This window comes from Chiloscyllium plagiosum, chromosome 2 (assembly GCF_004010195.1).
Source record: "Chiloscyllium plagiosum isolate BGI_BamShark_2017 chromosome 2, ASM401019v2, whole genome shotgun sequence".
NCBI lineage: Eukaryota > Metazoa > Chordata > Chondrichthyes > Orectolobiformes > Hemiscylliidae > Chiloscyllium > Chiloscyllium plagiosum.
Genome location: NC_057711.1, coordinates 104,081,355 through 104,108,075, shown reverse-complemented (window position 1 = coordinate 104,108,075; position 26,721 = coordinate 104,081,355). Strand labels below are relative to the sequence as shown.

The window sequence follows — 26,721 nt, the reverse complement described above, 5'->3', positions numbered from 1 at the left end:
CCCCCCCCCCCCCATTTATCTCTCCACCCTGGAGACTTCCTGCCTCTTTCTTGATGAAGGGCTTTTGCCCAAAACGTCAATTTTCCTGCTCCTCGGATGCTGCCTGACCTGCTGTGCTTTTCCAGCAACACTGATCTGAAAAAAGTCCCAGCCTATCCAGCCTTTCTTGAAACACAAACCTTCCATATCTAGCAACATTCTGGTAAACCTGTTCTGAATCTTCTACAGCTTGATAATATCCTTCCTATAACTGGGCAACCAGAACAGGACACAGTATTCCAGAAGAGGCTTTACCAATGTTCTCTTCAACCTCAACATAACATCCCAACTCCTATACTCAAAGGACTGAGCAATGAAGGCGTGTGTGCCAAATACCTTTTTAACTATTCTGTCTCTATGTAACGCAAACTTTAGAATTGTGAACCTGCATGCCCAGGTCCCTCTGTTCTACAATATCATTCAAATTGTATAAGCCCTACCCTTTTCTGTTGTACCAAAATGCAATACCTCGCATTTATCTAATTGCATCCGCCATTTTTCAGCCCATTGATCCATTTGATTAAGATCCTTTTGTAATCTTAGAACACCTTCTTCACTAAGTACGTTTCACCAATTTTGGTGTCATTACATACTTATTTACCATGCTTTCTATATTCTCATCCAAATTATTTAAAGAAATGACAAACAAAAGTGCACCCAGAACTGATCCCTGTAGATCACCACAGGTCACAGGCCTCCAGTCTGAAAAACAACCCTCCACTATTCTTCTGTTTCCTGCCATTCAGCCAATTATGTATCCAATTGGCAAGCTCACCCTGAATCCCATGTGATCTAATTTTACTAATTAGTCTACCATGCAGAACCTTGTCAAAGGCTTTACTAAAATCCAAATAAATAACGTCTACTGCTCTGCCATCATCAAGCTTTTTGATAACTTCTTCAAAAAACTCAAATCAAATTTGAGCGACACAATTTTCCTTGCATAAAGCCATGCTGACCATCCCAAATTAATTTTTGCCTCTCTAAATATTCATAAATCCTATCCTTTATAATCATCACCAACAATTTACCCACAACTGAAGTCAGATTCACAGGTCTATAGTTCCCTGGTTTCTCCTTACAACATTTCTTAAACAGAAATACCACATTAGCCACCCTCCAGTCATCAGGCACCTCACCAGTAGTTAAAGATAATGTAAATATTTCTAAATGGAGTCTCGTAATTTCCTCCCTTACTTCTCACAACATTCTGGGATACATTAGATCAGATCCCAGAAATGTATCCATTTTTATATTCTCTAAGGCTCCCAAAACCTCATCTTCTGTAATGTGAACTGTTTCTAAAGCATCAAAGTTTATTTCTCTGCATTCTCTAGACTCCATTTCTCTCACCACAGTTAAAACTGACACAAAATATTCATTTAGTATCTCTCCATCTCCTGGGGTTCATCACAAAATTCCTTAATCTGTAGAGACCCTTCCCTCTCTCTAGTTACCCTCTTGCTCTTAATGGATTTGTAAAATATCTTTCGATTATCCTTACCTTGATCTGCCAATGCTATCTCATACCCATTCTTTGCCTTCCTGATTTATTTCTTAAAAATTCTCCTACACTCTTTATATTGATTAAGAGATTCAATTGAACCAAGTTGTCTACATCTAAAATAAGATTCTCTTTTATTCTTGACTGGAACCTCAATATCTTTCTTCATCCATTGTTCCTTAATCTTACCAGCCTTTCCCTTCACTCTAAAAGGAACAAAATGCCTCTGAACTCGTGTCATCACACTCGTAAATGCCTCCCAACTGTCAGACTTTTTTTTTAACCTGTGGATAGTCTACTCCAATCAGCTTTTTAAAGTTCATGTCTCATAGCATTCAAATTTGCTTTACTCCAATTAAAAACTTTAACTTTTATTGAAGGCTTATTCTTTTCCGTAACCATTTTGAAATGAATAGAATTATGATCATTAGACCTAAAGTGTTTCCCCTCTTTTACTTCAGACACCCGCCCTGCCTTATTGCCCAAAAGAAGGTCTCTAGAAGGAGCATCCACATATTGATAAAGAAACTTTTCTTGAAAACATTGGATAAATCCTTCATCATCCAAACCTTTAACATGCTGGCAGTCCAAGTTAATGTTTGGAAAATTAAAATCACCCTTTATTACAGCTTTATTATACTTATATATATATCTGAGATCTCCCTACATATTGTTTCTCAATTTCTTTCTTACTATTAGGGGGCCTGTAGTACAATCCCATCGATGTGATCTTGCCTTTCTTATTTGTAATTGTCATTTATAATATATTTTCACTGGACGATTATTCAGAAATATTTTCAATAGTTACAACAGTAACATATTCCTTAATCAAAAACAGCAGCCCCCCCTTTCCTTGCCTCCTTTTCTATCCTTCCAAGAGCATCTAAACCCTGGAGCATTGAGATGCCAGTTTTGCCCATCTGTCAGCCAAGTTTCTGTAATAGTTGTGACGTCCCAATCCCATGTTCTTAAACATGCCCTGAGTTCATCAGCCTTACCTGGGAGGCCTCTTACATTGAAATAACTGCAATTTAATTTTCTAGTATTTTACAATCAATTTATAAATATTTCTTGGTGATTTTGAAATATACATCAATTTGATTTCACTGACATTCACTTTCATTCAAAAGTTTATGCCTGCTGTTGCTCGTCTGTCTGCTATCCAAGCACACAAATGATTAGAATTAGCAATTTAGATAATAAGGCCATTTAAAACAAAACCATGCATAGAGGTTTGTTTTTATATAGTCAATACTTTCTCTGCTCTTCACGTGTACAGGTCCTTGGTTAGCTTACACTTGGGGAATTGTGCACAGTTCACAATCATAAAATCAAACAAAAATACCTGAGAAGTGACAAAAAAAGGAAGGGATATATTTCTTGTAGTGGAGAATAAATTACTGCAGAGCTGACGAGTAGCGTGAATGCTGCATGAAGGATAAGATGGTGTCAAATGATGTGCTTTGTAGAAGGTTGTTAAAGAAGGACTTTTCAGATTTTGTGCACTGCACCACTACATCACAAACCTGAAACACCTGGAAGCTCCTGCAAATGGATGGGAGAGTACTTGTTTGATAAGCTTTATTGGAAGGTGGCAGGTAAAATGGCATCAACTATTGTTACCCTATTTGAACATGGAATAAATACATTTCCAACCACACCTGGAAAATACAAGAAAGCCAAAGAACTTTCAGAAAATCAAAACAAAGAATTGTGGATTCTGGAAATCTGAATCAAAAACAATAAATAGCTGGAGAAACTCAGGTCTAAGTTTCTCCAGCTATTTATTGTTTTTGATTCAGATTTCCAGAACTCAGGTCTGAGTTTCAACAGCAATTTCTATTTTGTTTACTTTCAAAAAAGAATTTAATTGCTGTACCTCATAAGTGACAGTGCTCTCTTTCTCAGTCACCTCAATCTATGCCTTCTTTGCGGCAGCAGAGAGTTTCATGGACCTATATATGGGGAACAACACATCTGTTTGTGGGCCTCACAGCACCAGTCATCGCCTCCAGCCAGGTATCACAGACCTATATTCCCTTTATTCCAAGACATTGTATAAATTTCTGATAATGCTTCACGCCTAAATGTATGCCCATCCCAGCCCTCTCTTAGATAAGTAATATTTGCAATTGAATCTGCAAATTCCTGTCCAAGCCACTTACCATCCTGAATTGATGTACATATACTAAAGGGACTGTAGCAGTTCAAGAAGACAGCCACCACCACCATATCAAGGGCAACTAGAAACGAGCAATTAATGCTGGTCCAGCCAAACCTACTTCTCAGAACTAAAGAAAAAATGTCTGACATTGCATCTCTACTGACATAACCCTTAATTTGCTAGTTCACTATAACTTTAGCCCCCCTCAGGGGCTCGAGTTCTCCAATGAAGGATTGAAAAAAATCAGTGTGAACCAGTAACCATTAATGTGAGTGCCAACAATCCAGACTGAATGACCCAAGTGCAAAGTAAGAGAAAAAAAATAAATGGTCTCACAAGTGGCCAAGGTCAACAAAAGTATCTTCACTTCATATTCTACTAACTGCACAACTAGTCATAAGCATTGCTCCACTCACCACACTCCCTTCACGTGCTTATCAGCAAACTCCAACAAACATCGCCAGGCACTCATCACTGCTGCCAATTTTCCATTCATCTCATAGCTTGTAATCAGTGCAAAATAATGTGCAAGCAAACACATCTCTTAAGCACTTCACACCACATTCAATGATACACTTCTTTTCTTTTGCAGGACAAAGTGGCTCTTAATAGGCAGCAAGTAACCTCCATAAAGGAGAAGGTAGTGGCCAACATGAAAATCATCACTGAGGCAGCAACCATCAAGATGACAGCATAATCTAATCCAATTCCTCAAATGTTATGATTTACAACATGTAGACGATGTTACAATACATCTTTCTTCCCTTTCCCTCACTGCAAACCAGCCTTTGTGCCACTGTACTTCCAGATACCCAAGACTGGACCAGGTAATGATGCAACTGATTGAAGACCAGCATGAAGGAGATACTGATAAAGAAGAAACAATGAATTAGTTTAACACCCGCAACTACCAAATCAGATATCAATATTGTTCATGTGCTACTCTCTAAAGTACATGTAATGGCTGCATATGATGAGCCATTAGGCATCAATGAGCTGCAATAAGGTATGGAGTAAGGGATCACATGGGTGCCAGCTTCTAGAGGGTGAGGTCAGACACAAATTCTGTTGGAAAAGACATAGATTAGATTAGCATTTGAAATAAATTTTTAACAACTTTCAAAGTACCTGAGAAGGATGTCCAGATACCACCCACTGGACCCTTGGCTGAGTTTGATAATCACCAATCGAAACTTTGCATAAACGTCGAAGAGATGAGAACATAGCTTCCTCGACCTTTCCAAGCCAATCTTCTACATTTCCTCTTGCCTTAAGTCCCTTTCCCAAACTGACCTGTAACACAGAAACAAAATGTTATTTAACTCAACGGTGATTATAATAATAAAAGAAAGTCAAGCAGGACCCTTTGTTCTTTATAAATTGATTTATTATGGCATCTCATTCATTTTAAAGCACAATTCTGTTTAATTAACTTTATTTATTTCAGATCAGAACTTTATAAAGGATTAGCATTTTCTCATTTTTCCAGTTTGAATATTTCCATGATGTTTGGATTTCTCCTGAAAGAAATCTATTTTTTAATTTAGTTATTTAAGACAAGGTGTTAATGTTATACCTACACCCAAATTTCCTACTTCACTATCAAAAAGCAAATTATCTCTATTCATTGCAATGTCAGCATTGCAAGGGAGTTGATTAGCTCAGATAGCTGGTTATGATGCAGAGTGATACCAGTTTGATTTCCACACCAGCTGGGGTGACTATGAAGGTCCCAGCTTCTCAACTTCTCTCCTCACCTGAGGCATGGTAACCGTCAGTTAAACAACAACCAGACATCTCTCTCAAATAAGGGAGTAGCTCAATAGAACGATATTAGCTTTACTTTTTAATAGTTTGCAAAGAGATGAAGAGGCTATATGTGGTGAATCAAGCAGGTAAGCTTTAATCTACCACATTGTGGCATTGTGTCATACATAAAGCTTTAATGCACACTAATAAACCTGTCAAAAGTCAATCTAATGAAATTCTAAAATGACTTTCAGAGTGCCAACTACTCCAACAAAAGAATCTTCACCTTTTCTCCTTCAGGAGAGAGCATTGCCAAGATATCATTGGTGTACAGCTTCTCAGGTTCTCCCTCAGCTGTTTTCTCTTCAGTCTGGGAAGCCAGTGCAAATTCCAGTTTTGCAATAGCATCAAAGCATTTTCGCAGATGTGGCTGGACAGCCTGTGGGTTACGGGTCTGAGCTAGAATCTCCAATAGCTCATCATTGGATAGGAAGTAGAACCTAACATTCAGAGAGAGGGGAATCAGATATTAATTTATCAAATAATTAATATCAAGCACATACTTTGTAAAACTTTTAGAATGGTCACCACTTAGATAAAATATTGGACCCACTCCCAAATAGGAGGGAAGTTCACCTCAAAAATAACAGGAGATCCAGTGAGACTTGTTTCAGGGTTCAAAATACATGAGCTGCAGGACAAAGTTGCCCTCAAAAGCTCCCAGACTCAGAAATGAGATGACTAATACCAACATAAACATGCAGGAGGCTGGAAGAATACAGCAAGCCAGGCAGCATCAGGAGGTGGACAAGTTGATGTTTTAGCTGTAACCCTTCTTCACGACTAGTACCAATAGTAGCCTGCACTTTGAACTCACTCCTTCACCCTGGTTTTGCATTCAAGCAAAACTTTTCAGCTTTTCTGGTAGAGACTGGCAGAGGTCCCATTAATGACTATTACTTATGCTTTGTGCCATCCTTGGTGAATGCATTCACGACTTACCACTGGGGAGGGCAGAGCATAAAATATGCCTTATTGAAAGTTGCAAAGACACTAATGTCTGCCTGAAGTGCAGGTCCCCAATGGCCTTTTTCAATACCGATAATGCTATTGTGGGTGAATGTTTACCTCAGATATGTGCACTGCCTGATGTGTAGGACACCTACAAAACCGACAAGTCATCATCAATTTAGGTGAATTTCAAAAATATTTTCAGACAATTCTATTTTGCAGACATCTGGATTTGGAACATATTATGTGTAAACTTGCATAATTCTTCAAGTGGAAGGAAAATAATTGGGCTACAAACAAAACTAATATCAGAGAGGGATTGTTGTAAGTTGATTTAGCAGTAAAGCCAGAGAAGAGATATTGCATGCAACAGCATTTAATAGGAGTACCAGCAGGGCTGAGGTTTTTGGACACAGTTGTGAAGTTGTTTGTAGATCAACTTCTTGTTGCTTCTAATAGCAAAACAATGGTGATCCAGAAGCTGAAAGTTAATCCAATGTCAGAGAATAATATTGTCAACAAACAGCATGTGTATGAGGATGGAAGATGCTAAGCATGGAGTCTTGAAGCATCAGTGTCGGCTTTCTGAATGCAAGAGGAGAAAGCACTACAGAACTGACAGCACAGCTACGCAAAGGAGAGGAGTTTTTTAAACCGAGGAGGTGAATTTCCAGGTTGATGGAGGAAACAAACATTAACTAGTACAAATTAGCAACTGTCAGCAGAGATAGGCCAATAAATGAAGCGTAAAAAAAATGTTTTTCCCATGCACCCTCTGCCAACAACTTATCAAGCAGCACTGACACCATCTTAGGAATGGTTTATCTCTTTGCCTCAAGTTGGCACGACAGAATCATTGAACAATGGAAAAAAAATGTTGAAAAGCAAATTAGTTTTATTTGATTCAGAAACTAAAAAAATCTCTTCTGCTTTCATCAGTAATGCAGAACAAAGTAAACCAGTATATTAATAATACAAACCTGGGGAAAATCACCCGCTTAGATTCAAGATAAGCCTCCAGACATTTCAAAATTTGATCCAATAATGCATTGTTATTCAAGAAAATGTCCAACAAACCTAAAACATAAAATTGAAATTACACATGATAAACATACATAAATTGAAGGTGCAGAAATAAACAGACTTACTGAACAGGTCAAGCAGTCTTTGCAGAGAGGACAGGCCTGCTCCATGCTGTTATACATTAAGGGAAGATTCAGTGTTACACACTGGGAGAAGAGAACAGTGTACAGAGGAGAAGCATAGAGTTCTGAAAGTTGTGTCTATACCTACTCCAAACAGCAAAAGATTTCCGTAACTTGCCAAAGAATATTGGTGTGGCATTCTTGTGTATTTTTGCAGTTTTGCCATCACAACTTTTTTTCCAAGAACACAATTCGGCAGAAACACAGCTAGTCTGGCAGCATCTGTGGAGAGAACTGTCTCCAGCCCCAATATTTACTTTGCCTCCACAATTCTAAAGTTTAAAAGTTATAGTCGACAGGTTTATTTGAAAGTACAAGCTTTCGGGGTGCTGCTCCTTCATCAGGTAGTTGTGGAGCAGGATCAAAAGAAAGAATTTATAGCAAAAGATCAGTGTCATACAACTGAAACGATATATTGAACAAACCTAGATTGCTGTTTAAGTCTTTCATCTTTTAAAATGGGTTGCAGATTTCAGTTCATTAATATGTAAATTCCAGAATTTCTTTTAAGTCACATTCTCGAGATAACTGAAGGTGACATCTCAGTTCAGACAATGTATTAAAGGTATGAGGTGAGAGTCTGTCTGTATCCCAATCTTAGAGTCACAGAGAAGTACAGCACGGAAATAGACCCTTCAGTCCACCTCGTCCATGCCGACCAGATATCCTAACCTAATCTAATCCCATTTGCCAGCACTTGGCCCATATCCCTCTAAACTCTTCCTATTCTTTTGCCCATCCAGATGCTTTTTAAATGCTGCAGTTGTGCCAGCCTCCACAACTTCATCTGGCAGTTCATTTCATACACACATCACCCTCTGCAAGAAAATGTTGCCCCACAGGTCCCTTTTAAATTGTTTCCCTCTCACTCTAATCCTATACATATATATATATATATATATATTTCTTAACCTGTGATTTTATAAACCTCTATAAAGTCACCCCTCAGCCTCCAAAACCCCAGGGAAAACAGCCCCAGCCTATTCAGCCTCTCCCTATAGCTCAAATCCTCCAACCCTGGCAACATCCTTGTAAATGTTTTCTGAACCCTTCCAAGTTTCACAACATCCTTCCGATAGGAAGGAGACCAGAAGTGTACACAATATTCCAAAAGTGGCCGAACCAACATCTTATACAACCACAATATAACTCCTCAACTCCTATACACAGTGCTCTGACCAATAAAGGAAAGCATACTAAACACTATCCTATCTACCTGCAACTTTACTTTCAAGGAACAATGAACCTGCAATCCAAGGTCGCTTTGTTCATCAACATTCCCACGACTTTATCATTAAATGTATAAGTCCTGCTAAGATTGGCTTTTCCAAAATGCACCACCACTCATTTACCTAATTTTGGTGTCACCTGCAAACTTACTAACTGTACCTCTTATGCTTGCATCCAAATCATTTATGTAAATGAGAAAAAGTAGAGGGCCCAGCACCAATCCTTATGGCACTCCACTGGTCACAGGCCTCCAGTCTGAAAAACAACCCTCCACCACCACCCTCTGTCTTCTACCTTTGAGCCAGTCCTGTGTCCAATTGGCTAGTTCTCCCTGCATTCCACAAGATCTAAGCATGCTAACCAGTCTCCCATGGGGAACCTAGCCGAACGCCTTACTGCGTTCCCTGTAGGTCATGTCCACTGCTCCGCCTCATCAATCCTCTTTGTTACTTCTTCAAAAAACTCAATCAAAAAGTTCGTGAGACATTATTTCCCACGCACAAAGCCATGTTGACTATCCCTAATCGGTTCTTGCCTTTCCAGATACACGTAAATCCTGTCCCTCAGGATTCCCTCCAACAACTTGCCCACCCACCAACATCAGACTCACCAGTCTATAGCTCCCTAGTTTTTTCTTACCACCTTTCTTAAGTAGTGGCATCACGTTACCCAACCTCTAGTCTTCCGGCACCTCACCTGTGACTATCGATGATATAAACATCTCAACCAGGGGCCACAATCACTTCCTTAGCTTCCCACAGAGATTTTGGGTACACCTGATCAGGTCCTGAGGACTTATCCATTTTTATGCATTCCAAGACATCCAGCATCGCCTCCTCTGTAATACGGACATTTTTCAAGATGTCCTATTTTCCTACATTTTATATCTTCCATGTCCTTTTCCACAGTAAACACTGATACAAAAAACTAATTTAGTATCTCCCCATGTCCTGCAGCTCCATACATAGGCTGCCTTGCTGATGTTTGAGGGACCCTATTCTCTCCCAAATTACTCTTTGTCCTTAATGTATTTATAAAAACTCTTTGGATTCTCCTTAACCCTATTTGTCAAAGCTATCTCATGATCCCTTTTTGCCCTCCTGATTTCCCTCTTAAATATACTCCTAATGCCTTTATACTCCAAGGATTCTCTTGATCTCTCCTGTCTATTCCTGACATATGGTTCCTTCTTTTTCTTAACCAAAACTTCAATTTCTCTAGGCATTCAGCATTCCCTACACCTATCAGCCTTTCTTTTCACCTGAACAGGAATATACTGTCTCTGGACACTACTTATCTCATTTTTGATTGCTTCCCATTTTCCAGCTGTCCCTTTACTTGCAAATATCTGTCCCCAATCAACGTTTGAAAGTTCTTGCTCAATACTGTCAAAATTTGAGTGAGACTGGTTCTATTTCTAAAGTGGGAGTTTAAAAAATGTTACATGGATTGACTGCCTGCAGATTGTGTGCTTTTTCATAGACTCATGTGTGTGTGTGTGTGAGGGAGAGAGAGAGACAGAGAGTATGAATGTGTGCATGCGTGTGAGTGCATGTGAGAGTGTGTGTGTGCTTGGTAGAGTGTGATGGAGTATAAGCCTGTGAGAGCATGTGTGTATGGGTGTGAAAGACTTAACAGCAATCGACGTTTGTTCAATTTATTGTTTCAGTTGCATGACACTGTGATCGTTTGCTATAAATTCCACGCCTTACGATCCTGCTTCACACTACCTGGTGAAGGAGCAGCGCTCCGAAAGCTCGCACATCCAAATAAACCTGTTGGATTATAACCTGGTGTTGTGTGATTTTTTACTTTGTCCATCCCAGTCCAACACCAGCATCTCCACACCATGTCTATAATTTCAGTGTAATTCCCTAACTTACCCTTCCCAAATATCACTCGATGTTGCCATTAAAAATAAAAGTCTTCAAGCTGTCAAAACATTTAGATTTCCTGTCCTTTATTTATTTAAAAAAAATTCAGCAGGGTCTATAAATATGGTTGATTACTGCTATAAGGGATAAATCATTTCAAGGAAGTTAACACAGTGATTTTTTTTTATCCATTACTTTTTTTATATTGTAAATCAATCAATAGATACTTAAGAACTTAATTTAATCTCTCCATGGGTCCTGAGGTCCTCCGCATGATAGATTTGGGCCAAGTGCTGTGAAGAATGTAAAGGTGAAAGTTATTGGCATGGGATCTTAGAATGTGAATTCATACGATGTTGACAGAGGGCCTATAAGAAGCCATGGAGGAGTGTAGGAGTACGAGGTGACATTGGTTTGAATGTATAAGACACAGGAGTGTGTGTGTACGAAAGGGTGGTGTGAGGAACAAGGGCTCTTTTATGTTCTCTTCTTTCTTTTAAAGATGCCAAGTTAAGCCAGATCAGCCTTTCCCATAGCCTCCGTACCCAGTGGCCACTGATGGCGTGTCTTTGCAGGGTTGGTAGACCTGACACCCATTGAATTCTATTCTCACCTTGCTGAATGAAAATGGAATCATTCCAGGGCACTTGTCAGTGGATTAAGCTTGTGAAACCAGGAATTTTCCCAAAACCTTTCCTCTAACTGGGAAAAAACACTTGACACCTAGGTATCAGATTCATGGGTGCTTCACAAAGTTTGCTGTAGGAAGAAGGTTGGCAAAAACATACACATCTGTTTTCTATTGGAGAGTTGCTACTGACCACAGGGAATTACTGAGCCTCGCATATGCCCCCACACCAAAGCATCCTTCAATCATCTATTATTCATGCTCACCATAATCTTCTCACCCTATTTTCTGTGATCCTGGATCCTTCCTTTCATCACCAATTGACTTGTCCTTCTGTTGTCCTTGACTCACCTAGAGATGATGATAACCTGTCTACTTTCAAGCTGGACTATTCTCCATCATTCCTGAACAGTAACAGGATTTTCAGGCTATGATAAATATCACAAAACAAACACTTCCAGACCTCCAGCCTGGACAGTTGGTTCAGATTTGAGATCAACTCATTATGGAGAAATGTGCAACAGACACAACCCTTATTCAATTTGGAAATGGTATAGTGTGACAGAACAGATCAGCCTCAACTCTTATAGAGAGGCAGCCTTCTACCCAGTTGAAATAGTTATCTACACAGTAAAACAGATCTGTGAGATTGTGTTTATTGAACCTTCATCCAGATGATGGTTGATTACTGAACTAAAGTCATCTGTTAATTCTCCTTCTGCTCAGTAGAGTTCAAGATCTCTCTCAGAGGACTGAAGTTCCTAATCTCTTCCAAAAAGGAGCTGAGAACAAATTCTGGTTGAATATGAAACTACAATGGAGAAAGTGAGGGCTGCAGATGCTGGAGATCAGAGCTGAAAATGTGTTGCTGGAAAAGCGCAGCAGGTCAGGCAGCATCCAAGGAGCAGGAGAATTGACGTTTCGGGTGTGAGCCCTTCTTCAGGAATGAGGAAAGTGCCACTTTCCTCATTCCTGAAGAAGGGCTCACGCCCAAAACGTCGATTCTCCTGCTCCTTGGATGCTGCCTGACCTGCTGTGCTTTTCCAGCAACACATTTTCAGCTATGAAACTACAATGGCAGTTACTCCTCGATAAAAGAAATTGAAATCAGAGACTCAGAAGTGAGATGTACGATGTTAGTCTGATTGTGATTTTTTAATGAGACAATGTACAACATCACAATGTGATGCACCATTATATGTTCTTGTTCTCTCTTGCAACCTCATTGCAAGATCAAGCCACAGGACAATTACTCTTGAAAATTTCACAGGAAAACAAAGTCAATGCTTCTTTTACTTCAGTAGACACTAAATGTTGTTGAGCAGCACAACAGGCCTAAAAATATTATTGTTACAGCTCTAATTTTATGATAATCTACAAATCAATAGTTTATCTCCTTAAGTAACTAGATTAGATTAGAATAAATTAGAATCTCACCATCAATAATCTTTTATAGCTTGTCAGATATTACTGTTATAATTATCAACAAAAAAAGATTTGTAGTTTTGCTAAATTATTTAAAACAAGAACAATACTAAAATTAAGACTAAAAAGAGAGCAAAATGTTGTAAACACTCAACTAGTCAGGCATTAACAAACAAAATAAAACCAAAGTGCTGTAGAGTCAGTTCCAAAGAAGAGAGATACCAGACTCAATGTCGAGTCCAATAATTTTAAGGTCTGAGCACCTTCTCCCATGTCCTTACCTCCACCCCCACATAACAGACCTTATTGTCACATGGGCTGCTACCACAAACAACCCATTGTCAGCCATTCATTTCCACAGGCTGACCTTAACCCATTCTCTTGTCTGCCCAACTATTTTTCTTTATCTCTGGGCTCCATCCCCATCAACTGTTTACTCATTCCGCTACCCTGACCCTTCTCTAACAAATATACCAACTTTTTCCTAGTTACAATCATTTCTGAAGGGTCACTGGACCCGAAACATTAACTCGGCTTTCTCTCTTCAGGTGTTGCCAGACTTGTAGAGCAGCTTTTCCAGCAATTTCTGATTTTGTTTCCGATTTCCAGCATCTGCAGTTCTTTTTTTGGTCAAAATGTTAACTCTATTCTGACTCCACAAATGCTGGCAGACCTACTGATTTCTTCGGCATCTTCAGTTTGTACTACTAAAGGAAAGATCATCAACTTCAAATGTTAACTATACTCCTGTCTCTACAAATGCTGCCTGACTTGTTGAGTAGTTCCACTATATTTTTTTGAAGATTGCACAATCTGAACTTGATTGTGGATTCCAACTAATACACTGTTTCCAATGATAACATACATCTTAGAAATTAGCAAAGCAGCAAATCAATCAGGGATAGGCTGTGCTAATATTTCAGCCAGAATGGTCTAATATATCAGCTGCCAAAATGCAACAGCTTGCTAAACAGCAATGCCCTTGTTTCATACAATTGACTGGAGGAGTGGGAAAACTATTAATATTCACATATTTCATATACCAGGTTGGGTAGCTGCTCTCAGAGCATTGGGTAGGCGATTTACTTTTCGCATGACTTCCTTCCAGGATTTATCTACTTGAGTGAACATCCTTGCCTCTGCAGGCAACTGGCGTTGAATGTCTGGAGCACAGAAGATACTCTCCAGGTACAACCAGTTTCGCTGACACATCATCCATTGCTCCTGTCATAGCAGAAAAAGTAACATTATTAAATCTTTTAGTCATGCCTACTTCATTAAGTAAATTCTTAATGATTCTCACTCCTATGAAATAATACATTCTGGTAGAGCATTTTATATAAGAATGATGTTGAACTATTCATTTTCTAGTGCATAGTTGGAGTAAGGAGCATGATATGCCTTTTGCATGCTGTCAAAGTGCCTCTTAAAAAATGATTGATCTCTTTATGTCGTTAAAATTAGATCTTCTGGATAAGCTAGAAATAAAAATAGTAAAAGCTGAAAATAGTCAGTAAGTCATGCAGCATCTATGAAGAGAGAAAAAGAGGTGAATGACCTAAGTAACCCCAGCAATTTATCTTTTTTCAATACTTTGCTTCTGTCTTTTGGAAGACTTTTGAGTTTGAAATTCCTGATCATCACAGTGGGATGGGTAACCAGTTCATTACACATGCAAAGCACAAGATTTACACAGAGGAAATTCAGTATTTCAGAGCGGCTCTTACAAATAAGATTCAAAACCATGATATATTATAATAACACAATGAGGTCAGGTGCACCATCTTCCTCAAAGTGAATCAATTTAGTATATGACTTAATGTGTGATTCTTGCACAGTTCAAGTTCTAGAATTCTCTTTGCCCTTTTTTTTCTTGTGATAGCATAAAAATAGATAGAGAACAACATAGCATGCTGAATTTGAGGCTGTGATATTAAGCAGAAGATTATATAATTTAGATGGTAGCTACGTTCAGAGATTCAGCTTATGCTCTAGGGACAAGAGTTTGAATCCCACCATGTTAAAACTATAATTCTAGAATTAAGATCAAGTCTTATGCTGACCATAGCCCATTGTTGACAATTGCAAGATTATACCCATACAATTCATTAATTTCCTTTCAGGAAGGAAATCTGCCTTCTTTATTTTCTTGGGCCTATATGTGTGCCCAGATTCAACGCAATGACTCCTAATGTTCTCTGAATGCCCCTGCAAGCCACTCAATTATAATGAACCCCCTAAAAAGCCTAAAGAAATGAATGAAAATGGATGGACTATCCTACATTGACTTATGGGCTAGAAATGACAATGGCAAATACAGGTCTCTTGAACCTCCAAAGTCCTCCTTTCTAACTACTAAAATAAAGCAATAAACAACAAACACTGAAAGTCTGAAACAAAAGTATAAATTGCTAGAGAAACTCAGCCAGTCTTGCAGCATCGGTGGAGAGGAAGCTTTCGTGCCACAGAAGCTACTAGACCTGTTGAGTTTCTCCAGCAATTATTTTTTCTCTCCTTTCTAACATTTAGGTGTTCAGGACAAATTTGGGTGAGCTAACCACAGACTACTTAGGCAATAGCCTGACAACTACGCACATGGATTCATGTGTTATACAAAATGTTCCAGGCAACATCACCATTCTTGTGCATGTAACTGTTCAACCAGGACAGATACAGCACAAGAGGTGGCACCTTCGGGAGAAATGGAACATGGATTTTAGATTCAATTAAATCATGCGGCATCAGATCAAACGTGGAGTGGGAAACTTGTTGTTGATTATCATGTACCAGAGACTAAAGTACTACAGATGCTGGAATCCAAAGTAGACAAGCAGGAAGCTGGAAGAGGACAGCAAGCCAGGCAGCATCAGGAGGCAGAGAAGTCGATGTTTCAGATATAACCCTTCCAGAATGGAGGAGGGGGTATGGGGAGCTGCAGATAAAGGGAGGGGGGGGGGGGGGGGAAGGGCAGAGTGGTGAGATAGTGATAGGTAAATATAGGTGGTAGGTACAACCTGGTAGTTCACTACGACGAATAAATCTGGCTTGTAGCTGAAAGGAGGGGTCGGTCGGAGGGATGAAAGGGAGGTGGTGGGGCTGGAAAGGAGGTCGGTGGATGGATGGGTGGGAAGGTTATTTGAATTTGGAGAACTCAATGTTGAGTCCTCCAGGCTTAGGCTGCCCAGGCAGAAGATGAGGTGTTGTTCCTCCAAGTTGCAGTCTGATACACTGTGGCAATGGAGGAGACTGAGGATGGACACGTGGCAGAGGGAGTGGGAAGGGGAATTAAAATGGGCAATTACTGGGAGGTCAGGCTAGACCTTACAGGCTGGCTGAGATGTTCGGTGAAACATGTCCTTAATTTGCATTTGATCTCACCGATGTAGAGAAACCACAACAGGAGCACCAGATACAGTATACTAGATTGGAGGAGAGGCAGGTGAATCTCTGGGTGGAGGTGAGGGAGGTGGTGTGCCAGCAGGTTTTGCATCTTTTATGGTTGCAGGGGAAGGTACCTAAGGAGTACAGGTTTTGTGACTGGGAATTTGTTTCAACCTTTGGATAATACTAAATGAAAAAAAAATTGGCCTGGAGTGTCAAATGGATTTCAATGTAGCATTAGTCTTAATGAGCAAAACAACTTGCATTAATATCACCTTTTTAATGTATTCAACTATTTCAAAGAGGCTTCTCTGAAGTATTAATTAACAAGCACTGACAATAAATCATATACGGTGTTTTGGATAGGCGGCCAAATACTTGGCCAAGGAGGTAGGTTTTAAGGACAGCATTCAAGCAGTAGAGAGATGGACAGGATCAGGGAGGAATCCCAGAGTTTGCTGTCAAGATAGATAAGGCACAGCCAACAATGGTAAAACTTAAACTGTGCTTGAGCAATGGATCACAATTAGAGACGTGCAGATATCTTGTGTTATGGCTGAATAATACGTAGTTCAAGTTAGTCTATCAGTCTAATCAAAAATACTGGCTTTGCTACTGATATCACATCCCATGGAAGAATGCTAAAAGTGCAAAATAAGCTTTGTAAAGTGTTACAAATGCATATTATATGCATGACAGTTAAGAAAAACACTCTTGGATACACACACATCTTTGCAAAGTATTTGAATACTTGATCCGAATCTCAGAACAAAACTAAATAATTAACCATAAAACTGGAACTTATATTAATCTGGTCACTGGGCAAAGTAAAACACTTACCAAGGTTTCATTGAATAGTGAGAGAAGCCTTTGCCACTCATCAACACGATTTTTAATAGGTCCAACATAACGTGAGGAGGCTATGGTTGATACATTGATAATACTGTCATCCAGCAATGCCTGTAACAAAGTTTTTTTCTGAAATTACTACAGACTTGTATGACTTCTTGATGTCCAGCTCTGGAATTTGATTGACATTTGTTTCAGAAACAATGTACAAATCTACTATTCTGAGAAAACTTACATCAGCATGCAATTCCTATCTAGAAAGCTTTCTGCCTGTGTTGTAACTTGCTGTTAAAAATTCCAATAATGGAATTTATACATATCATACCTGTACGTTATAATACATCCCCCTGTGGCAGTGCTGTGTCTCAGATCTGCATCCATTTATTTTTCAATCAGAGACGAAAACAAAATGGAGCTCCTACTATCATTATCCCAAGCTCCAGGCAACAAGATACCATAATAACGCAGTCTCCTGAGGAGACTGGTTGGTTTATTTGGGCAGAGGGCTGTTCCGGACTAGATTAATGCCAACAGCATCGCATTCAATTTCCATCCCAGCTGGAGTACATTTGAATCATCTTTCCTCCTAACTGGTGATGGAGATCATGAGGCTGCGCATCAGACCTACCTTTAATCAATGAATGAAAGAATAAAATCATCAGTCTGTCTTCCCTTCTCTAATGAGCACAACAGGAAACAAACTATTGCTCCCACAGCTTTACACATGACAAATCATGCTTGTGGCTTTTTCATAACAAAGACCTATTTTCATGTGAAAAGGTCTGTTCAGCAACTGATAGCTATCTCCCAGAAAGGTTGGTTAGATGCAATGAAGAATTCAAACACATTACAGATCCAAACCCGGTAATCAGACAGAGTGAGCATTTGCATCTTCTTTGCTAAGACTACCGTGGAGCAAGAGTTGAGTAAATCTGTTTCCACTGAACATAAATGTACAGCTGGTTGTCAACTCAGAACCCAGAGTAACGTTTATCGGAGATCCTCATAAATATTTTTACAAAACTCTTATAAATGCAAAATTTATTTTAAAATTTTTTCGGATGTTCCATTTGGTTTTGGGTAGAATGGAGGAATGCAGAGGACCATATCACTTATTCTGAATTCTGCCAGTCGAGAAGCTTGGATGGCTTGTTTGTTAAAGGGACCCACATTGTCTTACTGGAAAGAAAATGAGGGCCATTAAAACATGCAAGAAATGACCAGAGCTGATGTGTTATCATCAAATACATTCTTAGGACCAACATTTTATAGGGTTGGGATTTCCAGAACTTACGACCAAGACAACCGAAGACACGGTCACCAACAAAGAACAATTCAATCAGGCATGCTGAAGAAACTGGAATCATCTAGCTACACCAGAAAATATGTTATATCAACATTGAGCAGAACACGACAAGAACTCTTCTGCTGTACTTCACATAAATGTTAACAATCTTTTGCATCTGCCCAGGAATGCTGTCAGACATCAGATTCATACTGAATCATAGTATTGTCAGTCCTAGAAACCTGAAATACCATATATACTCAAGGAATAGTCGAATGTTTTGGACTACTTTTTAAGGTTAAATCTATGGGGTCAACTATTAGTTGGATACTATTTTTGAGGGGCTGAAATTCATGCCTGTCAAATTTCATACCGTGTCATTAGCAGAGGCCCAACTTACCTCAAAACCAATAAAGAAGAAAACAAAGAATTATGGTAATTCTGAAAGTCCGGAGTGGAACACAACAACCATAGATAGAGTCATAGAGACGTACAGCATGAAAACAGACCTTTCAGTCCAACCCATCCATGCCGACCAGGTATCCCAACCCAATCTAGTCCCACCTGCCAGCACCTGGCCCATATCCCTCCAAACCCTTCCTATTCATATACCCATCCAAATGCCTCTTAAATGTTGCAATTCCCCTCAGCCTCCGACGCTCCAGGGAAAACAGCCCCAGCCTGTTCAGCCTCTCCCTGTAGCTCAGATCCTCCAACCCTGGCCACATCCTTGTAAATCTTTTCTGAACCCTGTCAAGTTTCACAACATCTTTCCGATATGAAGGAGACCAGAATTGTACGCAATATTCCAACAGTCGTCTAACCAATGTCCTGTACAGCCGCAACATGTCCTCCCAACTCCTGTACTCAATACTGACCAATAAAGGAAAGCATACCAAATGCCTTCTTCACTACCCTATCTACCTGCGACTCCACTTTCAAGGAGCTATGAACCTGCACTCCAAGGTCTCTTTGTTCAGCAACACTCCGTAGGACCTTACCATTAAGGACATAAGCCCTGCTAAGATTTGCTTTCCCAAAATGCAGCACTTCACATTTATCTGAATTAAACTCCATCTGCCACTTCTCAGCCCATTGGCCCATCTGGTCGAGATCCTGTTGTAATCTGAGGTAACCTTCTTCCCTGTACACTACACCTCCAATTTTGGTGTCATCTGCAAACTTACTAACTGTACCTCTTATGCTCACATCCAAATCATTTATGTAAATGACAAAAAGTAGAGGGCCCAGCACCGATCCTTGTGGCACCCCACTTGTCACAGGCCTCCAGTCTGAAAAACAACCCTCCACTACAGCTTGCTAATTAGTCTCCCATGGAGAACCTTGTCGAATGCCTTACTGAAGTCCATATAGATCACATCTACTACTCTGCCCTCATCAATCTTCTTTGTTACTTCTTCAAAAAACTCAATCAAGTTTGTGAGGCATGATTTCCCACGCACAAAGCCATGTTGACTATCCCTAATCAGTCCTTACTGGAAGAGCGGGAGAGGAATGGAACAACCAGCAAACTGGAAGTCAGAGCAGGACGTGATATCCGGTGCACTGACCCAAACATTGATCTGTTATTTGTGAAGACCTAGGGTCGACTTTTACATGAGATGTATGGGAAATTCCAGATTATATGGCCAAAAATAGGAGGTCGACCTTTACATGAGATTGACTAATACTCAAGTATTTTCCAGCGCAGTCCTCACTTTCTCCTATTACTCAAGTATATTTGGTAATGTAGAAAAGGTGAAAAAATATTCATCAGGTTTTAGAAATACAAGATCGGAGCTAACCACAATTCATAGAAGCAGAATTAGACCATTGAAGTCTGCTTCACCATTCAGTGGGAACATGGTTAATCTGACAATCCTCAACTCCACATTCTTGCTTTATTCAATTCACTTATGTCAGCCTTGAATATACTTATTGACCTCATCTCCACACACCTTGGTGGCAAAAAAAAATTGAGAAAAGCAATTCCTCCTCACGACTATCTTAAACCCCTTATTTTGAAACTGTGGTGGCTGGTCCTAGACTTTCCTACACAAAACCCAACCTCTCCACAACTACCCTGTCAAATCCCCTAAGAAGCTTATGTTTCAATAAAATCACCTCTCATTTTTCTAAATCTTAATGAGTACAAGTCCAACCTCTTCCACCTGTCTTCATCAGAAAATCCATCCTCAGATCAACCCAGTGAACCTTCTGTGGCCTGCTTGTAATTCCAGTATATGTTTCATTAGATAAGGAGACAAAAATTGTTGCCAGTATTGCAGTTGTGAATTTACACTGCCTTATAGAGTTTTTTAACACCTCTTGACTTTATCTAAATCCCTTTGAAATAGGGGCCAACATTCCACTTGCTTTCTCTATCACCTCCTGAACATGGTTTCTGGGTTTGTTTAGGATTTATGCACAAGGACCCTAAATTTTTCTGGTCTATGACGTGTTGCAATTTTTCTCCATATTCAGCTCCATCATTCTTCCTCCAAAATACACGACCTCACATTTTCCCATATCAAATTCCATCTGCTAAGTTTAACCCACTCACTTAATTTGTCTATATCCCTTTGGGTAGAGTGTGTTTGTCCATCTATTTTTTTTGTTATCCATAAACTCAGCTCTAGCGTATTTACCTTTCTCATCCAAGTCATTAATCTGTATTGTAAATAATTGTGGCTCTAAAGGCACTCCACGCATAATAGGTTGCCATTGTGAAAATGCCATTCTTATACCAATTCTGTCTTCCATTAGTTACTCATAGAGTCATAGAGATGTACAGCATGGAAACAGACCCTTTCGTCCAACATGTCCAGGCTGACAAAATATTCCAAGCCAATCTCGTCCCATCTGCCAGCACCCGGCCCATATCCCTCCAAACCCTTCCTATTCATATACCCATCCAGATGCCTTTTAAATGTTGCAATTGTACTAGCCTCCACCACTTCCTCTGGCATCTCACCACAAACCACCCTCTGCGTGAAAAAGTTGCCCCTGAGGTCTCTTTTATACCTTTCCCTTCTCACCCTAAACCTATGCCCTCTAGTTCTGGACTTTCCCATGCCAGAGAAGAGACTTTGTCTATTTAGCCTATCCATGCCCCTCATGATTTTATAAACCTTTATAAGGTCACCCCTCAGCCTCCGACACTCCAGGGAAAACAGCCCCAGCCTATTCAACCTCCCCCTATAGCTCAAATCCTCCAACCCTGGCAACTTCCTTGCACATCTTTTCTGTTCACAGATGATTTCCCATTCATGAAACCAGGCTGACTCTGTTTTATTATACTGTATATGTCTAAATTCTCTGCTATTACATACTTCATAACAGGCTTGAACATTTTCTTAACAATGCTTAGGAAGCTAACTGGGTTGTTTTTGTTTCCTTCCCTTTTTTGAATAAAAGAATTACATTCACAATTTTCAAATCCTCTGGTACTTTTCCAGAATCTAAGGTTTCTTGGACGATTGCAATCACTGGATCCACCATCTTTATAACTACTTCATTTAACCTCCTACGTTGCATTCTATCAGGTCCAGTGGACTTATCAGTCTTTAGTACCATTAGTATCCTTAGTACATTATCTATGTTGATAGTGATTATATTTATTTTATCTGCACTTTCTGCCTCTTCTTTTTTTTTTAGTATTTTTGAAATGCTATTACTACTGTGAAGATGAATGCAAAATATTTATTCAACTCCACTGCCATTTCCTGATTCTCTTACACAGCCTCATTCTCTCATGGGTCTATATCACTTTGGCCTCACACTTTCTTTTTATAAGTGTAAAGAAGATCTTGTTGATCATTTGGATATTACTTGTACGTTTACCCTCAAAATCAGATCCAAAATAGCTTGAACCGAGAGTTGGATTCAGAACACATGGTTCTCGGAGATCATCCCAAACACACAACAAATTCTTTCTTGTAGGTTCCTCTGCCAATCTGGCTATCCCAGAAAAGATGATAGCCACCCATGATTAATGGACTGCCTTTTTTTTAAACATACCTTCATTATCTCCAGACTTATTCTGTTTAGTGTCAGGATGTTGGGTTTCGCTGAAGTTGTCATTCACGAAAGGGGAGATGCACTCCAGCAGAAGAAAGGAAGCATTTTAAAAGGAAGCATGTTACTCCACTAAGAGATTGCCAAGGCTCATTGGATCACGCTTTCAACATATCAGCATTGGAAGCAGGGAGATCCTCTATTGATTAAGGGGCAATAAAAGCTCACCAAGAACCTTGCTCTTGCTGGTATGAAGAGGTGGTAGAGGAATGCATGCAAAGAGTAAATACTTCTGGTTCAGCTACAAGAAATAGGTTTATTCATGGTTTATCAGATGTTATGCTTACCTGAATTTCATCAGTACCACCAAGAATGAAAACATCTTTAGCATCACGATGAGGAAGCACAACAAACTCAGTTATTTTCCATCCATCTTCCACCTAAAGTTGAAACATTAAAAATTCCACACGAAACATCACATCAAACAGGAGTGTTCACACTTTGAAATAGTAATCAATTTGGTAACAATTCTATTTATTGTTTCACCTGTGATGATTGGCACTATTGATTATGTTCCAGTATGAATTTTTACATTTACTTCCAGTACAAATAAAATCTGCCTTTTGCAAACACATTTCTAAAGGCATAGATCTACTAATTGCTGAGAATATCTCATAAGTTACAACCAATACTGGTTGACGGCTAATATACATTAGAAATTATTTTGAAGCGACTTTTCAAAAAGCTATTCAAGTTCATCCTAGATACATTGTCAAATAGCCTTGTTCAAGGATGTCTTGTTGTGCAACAGCAGCATTCCTCATCATCTCAGTTCTAAAAGATTATCCCTTCTCACTTGGGTCCGAGTCCTCATCCACCTAAATTCCATCGAATATAAACCCAGAGAAGTCAACCACTCTTCATATGACAAACCTTCAATCCCAATACTTTTCTTGTGAACCTTCTCTGGATTCTCTCCAAAGCCAGCTATCTTTTCTTAGGTAGCATGTCCAACACTGTTGACGACATTCCCAAATGTGGTCTGATGAGACCTTTATACAGCCACAGTATTACATCCTTGCTCAAAATGATGTCTCAAAATGAATGCTAACATTGTACTCGCTTTCCTCACTGGCAAATGACCCTGCATGTTAACCTTAAGAGAATGCTGAACTAGGCCTCCTAAGTCCTTTCGTGCTTCAGATTTCCAAAGCCTTTCTCCATTTTAAAAATACTCAACAGCTCTATTCTTTCTACCAAAGTGCATAGCCTCATGCCTTCTGACATTGTATTCCTCCATGGATCCAGACCATTGTGATGCCCCTCTGTATTTTGCATTAACACTGTTCTTCAAATAAGTGTCAATTTCAAGGATAGTCTGGCCCTGGAGGCAGACAACACATCAAGGGTGAAGCAGGTGGCAAGACGGGGAAAGAATTGAAGCATAAGTAGATGGCATTGATAGCAAGGTGCCCTGTTGCATGATAAATTGGCATCCTCCTGTGATCCTCTAAGAAGGGGATCTTTCTTCTCTCCTTCCAGTACTAGTTCAAGGTTGACATCGATAAAACCATTAACCTTTATTATATTGATAGTTCTGTGATTATTTAACTTAAAACTGTATGCAAATCTAATGTCTGATAGCAAAGATATGCCATTATGTAAGTAAGAAACAAAGTTTGGCCACATTGCTAGTTATAATGCAGTGAGCAAATGACACATCTATCACTAACTTCAAGACATTTGAATAGACAAATCTCTCACCTTTTTCAAAATGGTTTCCAAGGCAGCTTCTCCAGAAGCCTGGCCTGACACATTCTGAATTTCCTCAGCATGATCAAATGCATTAAGTTCTATCAGTCGAGCCAGAGTTACAGGTTCAACAACATCAATCAATCTAGCACCAATACAATGTTCTATTGATTCCCAGTGTCTATGCTTTAGGAAGGGATTCCTCAGATCAGTGATTACAGGAAGCTGTAACATGATGGGAAATTGAAATGTTGAAGATGTTTTTAGACAGTATTTAAACAAAAATAAAACAGACTGTTGTTTAAGTCCCTTCTCAGACTGCTCTCACCCAATTTAATTATACCCTATCACAATAGCCTTATTTAATTCTCCCTCATGGATATATCTAGATTCCATCAAGTTCGTTAGCACTTTACAATCCTAACTATTCTGTTTGGTAGCAAGTTTCACATTCCCATCACTGAGTAATGATATTTCTCTTAATTTCTTCATCGGATGGATTGGTTCAGGTTGTGAGGCTGCACTAAAGGTGAAACTGTCAGCACTTAACATAATTACTCTGAGACAGCAATTTTTTGTATTTGCAAATGAGCATTTAGATACAGAAATCCAAAAATCGCTAGCTGTGATTGCCTGCTGCTCTATTTGGTGTGGTGTTTAAGTCCTCATAAATAAAAATACTCAAAAACCATTTGAATTCAAGTGAAAGTCCTCTTTTTTGCTGTTATTGTGCCGTTAAAAAGTCTTGAAAAAGTTACACCTTGTTGAGTAATGTGCAACTGAATTGCTGTGACACACTAAAGTTACAAATACAGATGAAGCAACTCGTTGATACAGAAAAAAAATTCACATTGCTGGACGTAATGTTTTTCCATATGTGCGATCGTTAGAAATTAACTTGGTTCAGGTAATCACATTCAAATTTCGATAGAAATGAGGAATAGTATGGAAAAGAAGTCACTAGAGGAAGTGGTCGACAGCCCCCTAATAGTAACTACAAATTAGGTTAAAATGTATAAGTAGTAGTATTGGGTGCTTGCAATAAAGGCCTGGCAATAATCATGGGTAATTTTAAACTACATATTAAACTGGAAAATCAGATTGGCAGCCTGCATGAGAAGTTCACAAGATGCTTCTGAGATTGTTCTGGAACTAAACAGAGACCATGGTAATATTAAACTTGGCATTGTATAATGTGACAGAATTAAATGTCTCAGAGTATAGGCATCTCTAGGTAGCAGTGATCAGATGACTGAATTTTATATTCAATTTGAAAAGGAAAAGAGTGAATCTAAGTTTCATACGGGAGCCAAGTTAGCTGAAGTGAATTGGGATTGTAGGCCATGGGACACATTAATCAAGAAGCAAAGGCAAACATTGAAGAAGTCTCAGAAAAAAATAAATTCCCACTACAAAGAAATGTTCTAAGGGGAGAACCTATAATTAACCAAAGAAATTAAGAAAAGCATTTAACATAAGGAAAAAACATAATTACACAAAGATTTGTAGCAGGTCAGATGTTTGGACAGAATATAAAGAACACCAGATACTGACTAAAAGATTAACCAAGAGAAAGAAACAGTATGAAAGGAAGCTATTTAGAAATATAAAACAGATAGCAAGAGCTTCTACAGTTATTAAAAATTAAACAAAATGAGTATCAGTGCTTTAAAGAGAGAGAATGGGAAGTTAATGGTAAACAAAAATTAATGGATAAACAAATATTCTGCTTCTGTCTTCAGTGTAAAAAAGCATTCCAAGACTGTAAATCAGGAGGTGGGAGAGAGGACCTTGGGTCAAATTACAAATCAGTAGGGAAACAGTAGTGAGGAAACTGATGGAGCTGCAGGCTGACAGGTTCCTCGGTGCAGATGGCCTGCTTCCTAGGGGTTTAAAATAGATGGCTAATGAGGTATTGGATGTATTGATTTTAATTTACCAATACCTACTGGATTCTGGAAAGGTTCCATCAGACTGGAAATTAATAGACTCTTGGGCCTAACTCACCCAAGCCAACCAAGTTTCCCAAAATGAACTAATCCCACTTGCTTGCATTTGGCCCATATTTCTCTAAAATGTTCCTATTCATCTTCTTATCTAAATGTCTTTCAAAAGTTGTAACCTTACCTGCATCCACCACTTCCTCTGGCAGTTCATTCCATACACAAACCACCTTTGTGTGAAAACGTTGCCCCTAAGTCTCTTTCAAATCTTTCTCCTCTCACATTAAAGATATACTCCCTTGTTTTGATCTCACCCACCCCCAGGAAAAGACCTTTGCTATTCACCTTAGCTATGTCCCTCATGATTTTATAAACCTCTTTAAGGTCACCCATCAACCTCTTACACTCCAGTGAAAGAAGCCCCAGCCTATCTAGCCTCTCCTTATAACACAAACTCTATATTCCCAGCAAAATACTGGTAAATCGTTTCTGAAATCTCTCCAATTTAATAAAAGCAACGTGGCTTTGGGCATGGGAAATCATGCCTCACTAACTTGATTGAGGTTATTGAAGAAATAACAAAGAAGATTGATGGGGGAGAGCGGTGGACATGATCTATATGGACTTCAGCATGATGTTCGATAAGGTTTTTTTTTAGATTACTT

At 39.2% G+C, this 26,721-nt stretch overlaps 1 protein-coding gene across 1 annotated transcript in view; it reads right to left on the bottom strand.

The window, feature by feature from the left end:
• Positions 1 to 26,721, bottom strand: part of dnah6 (dynein, axonemal, heavy chain 6) — a 341,236-nt gene that overhangs the window by 215,028 nt on the left and 99,487 nt on the right. The window contains exons 20-26 of the mRNA XM_043705917.1: positions 24,126 to 24,338; positions 22,709 to 22,801; positions 17,051 to 17,170; positions 13,873 to 14,053; positions 7,448 to 7,544; positions 5,743 to 5,956; positions 4,836 to 5,000 (exon numbers count right to left, since the gene is read on the bottom strand). Coding sequence (XP_043561852.1) covers positions 4,836 to 5,000; positions 5,743 to 5,956; positions 7,448 to 7,544; positions 13,873 to 14,053; positions 17,051 to 17,170; positions 22,709 to 22,801; positions 24,126 to 24,338 — 1,083 coding nt within the window. The remainder of the gene's footprint in view (positions 1 to 4,835; positions 5,001 to 5,742; positions 5,957 to 7,447; positions 7,545 to 13,872; positions 14,054 to 17,050; positions 17,171 to 22,708; positions 22,802 to 24,125; positions 24,339 to 26,721) is intronic.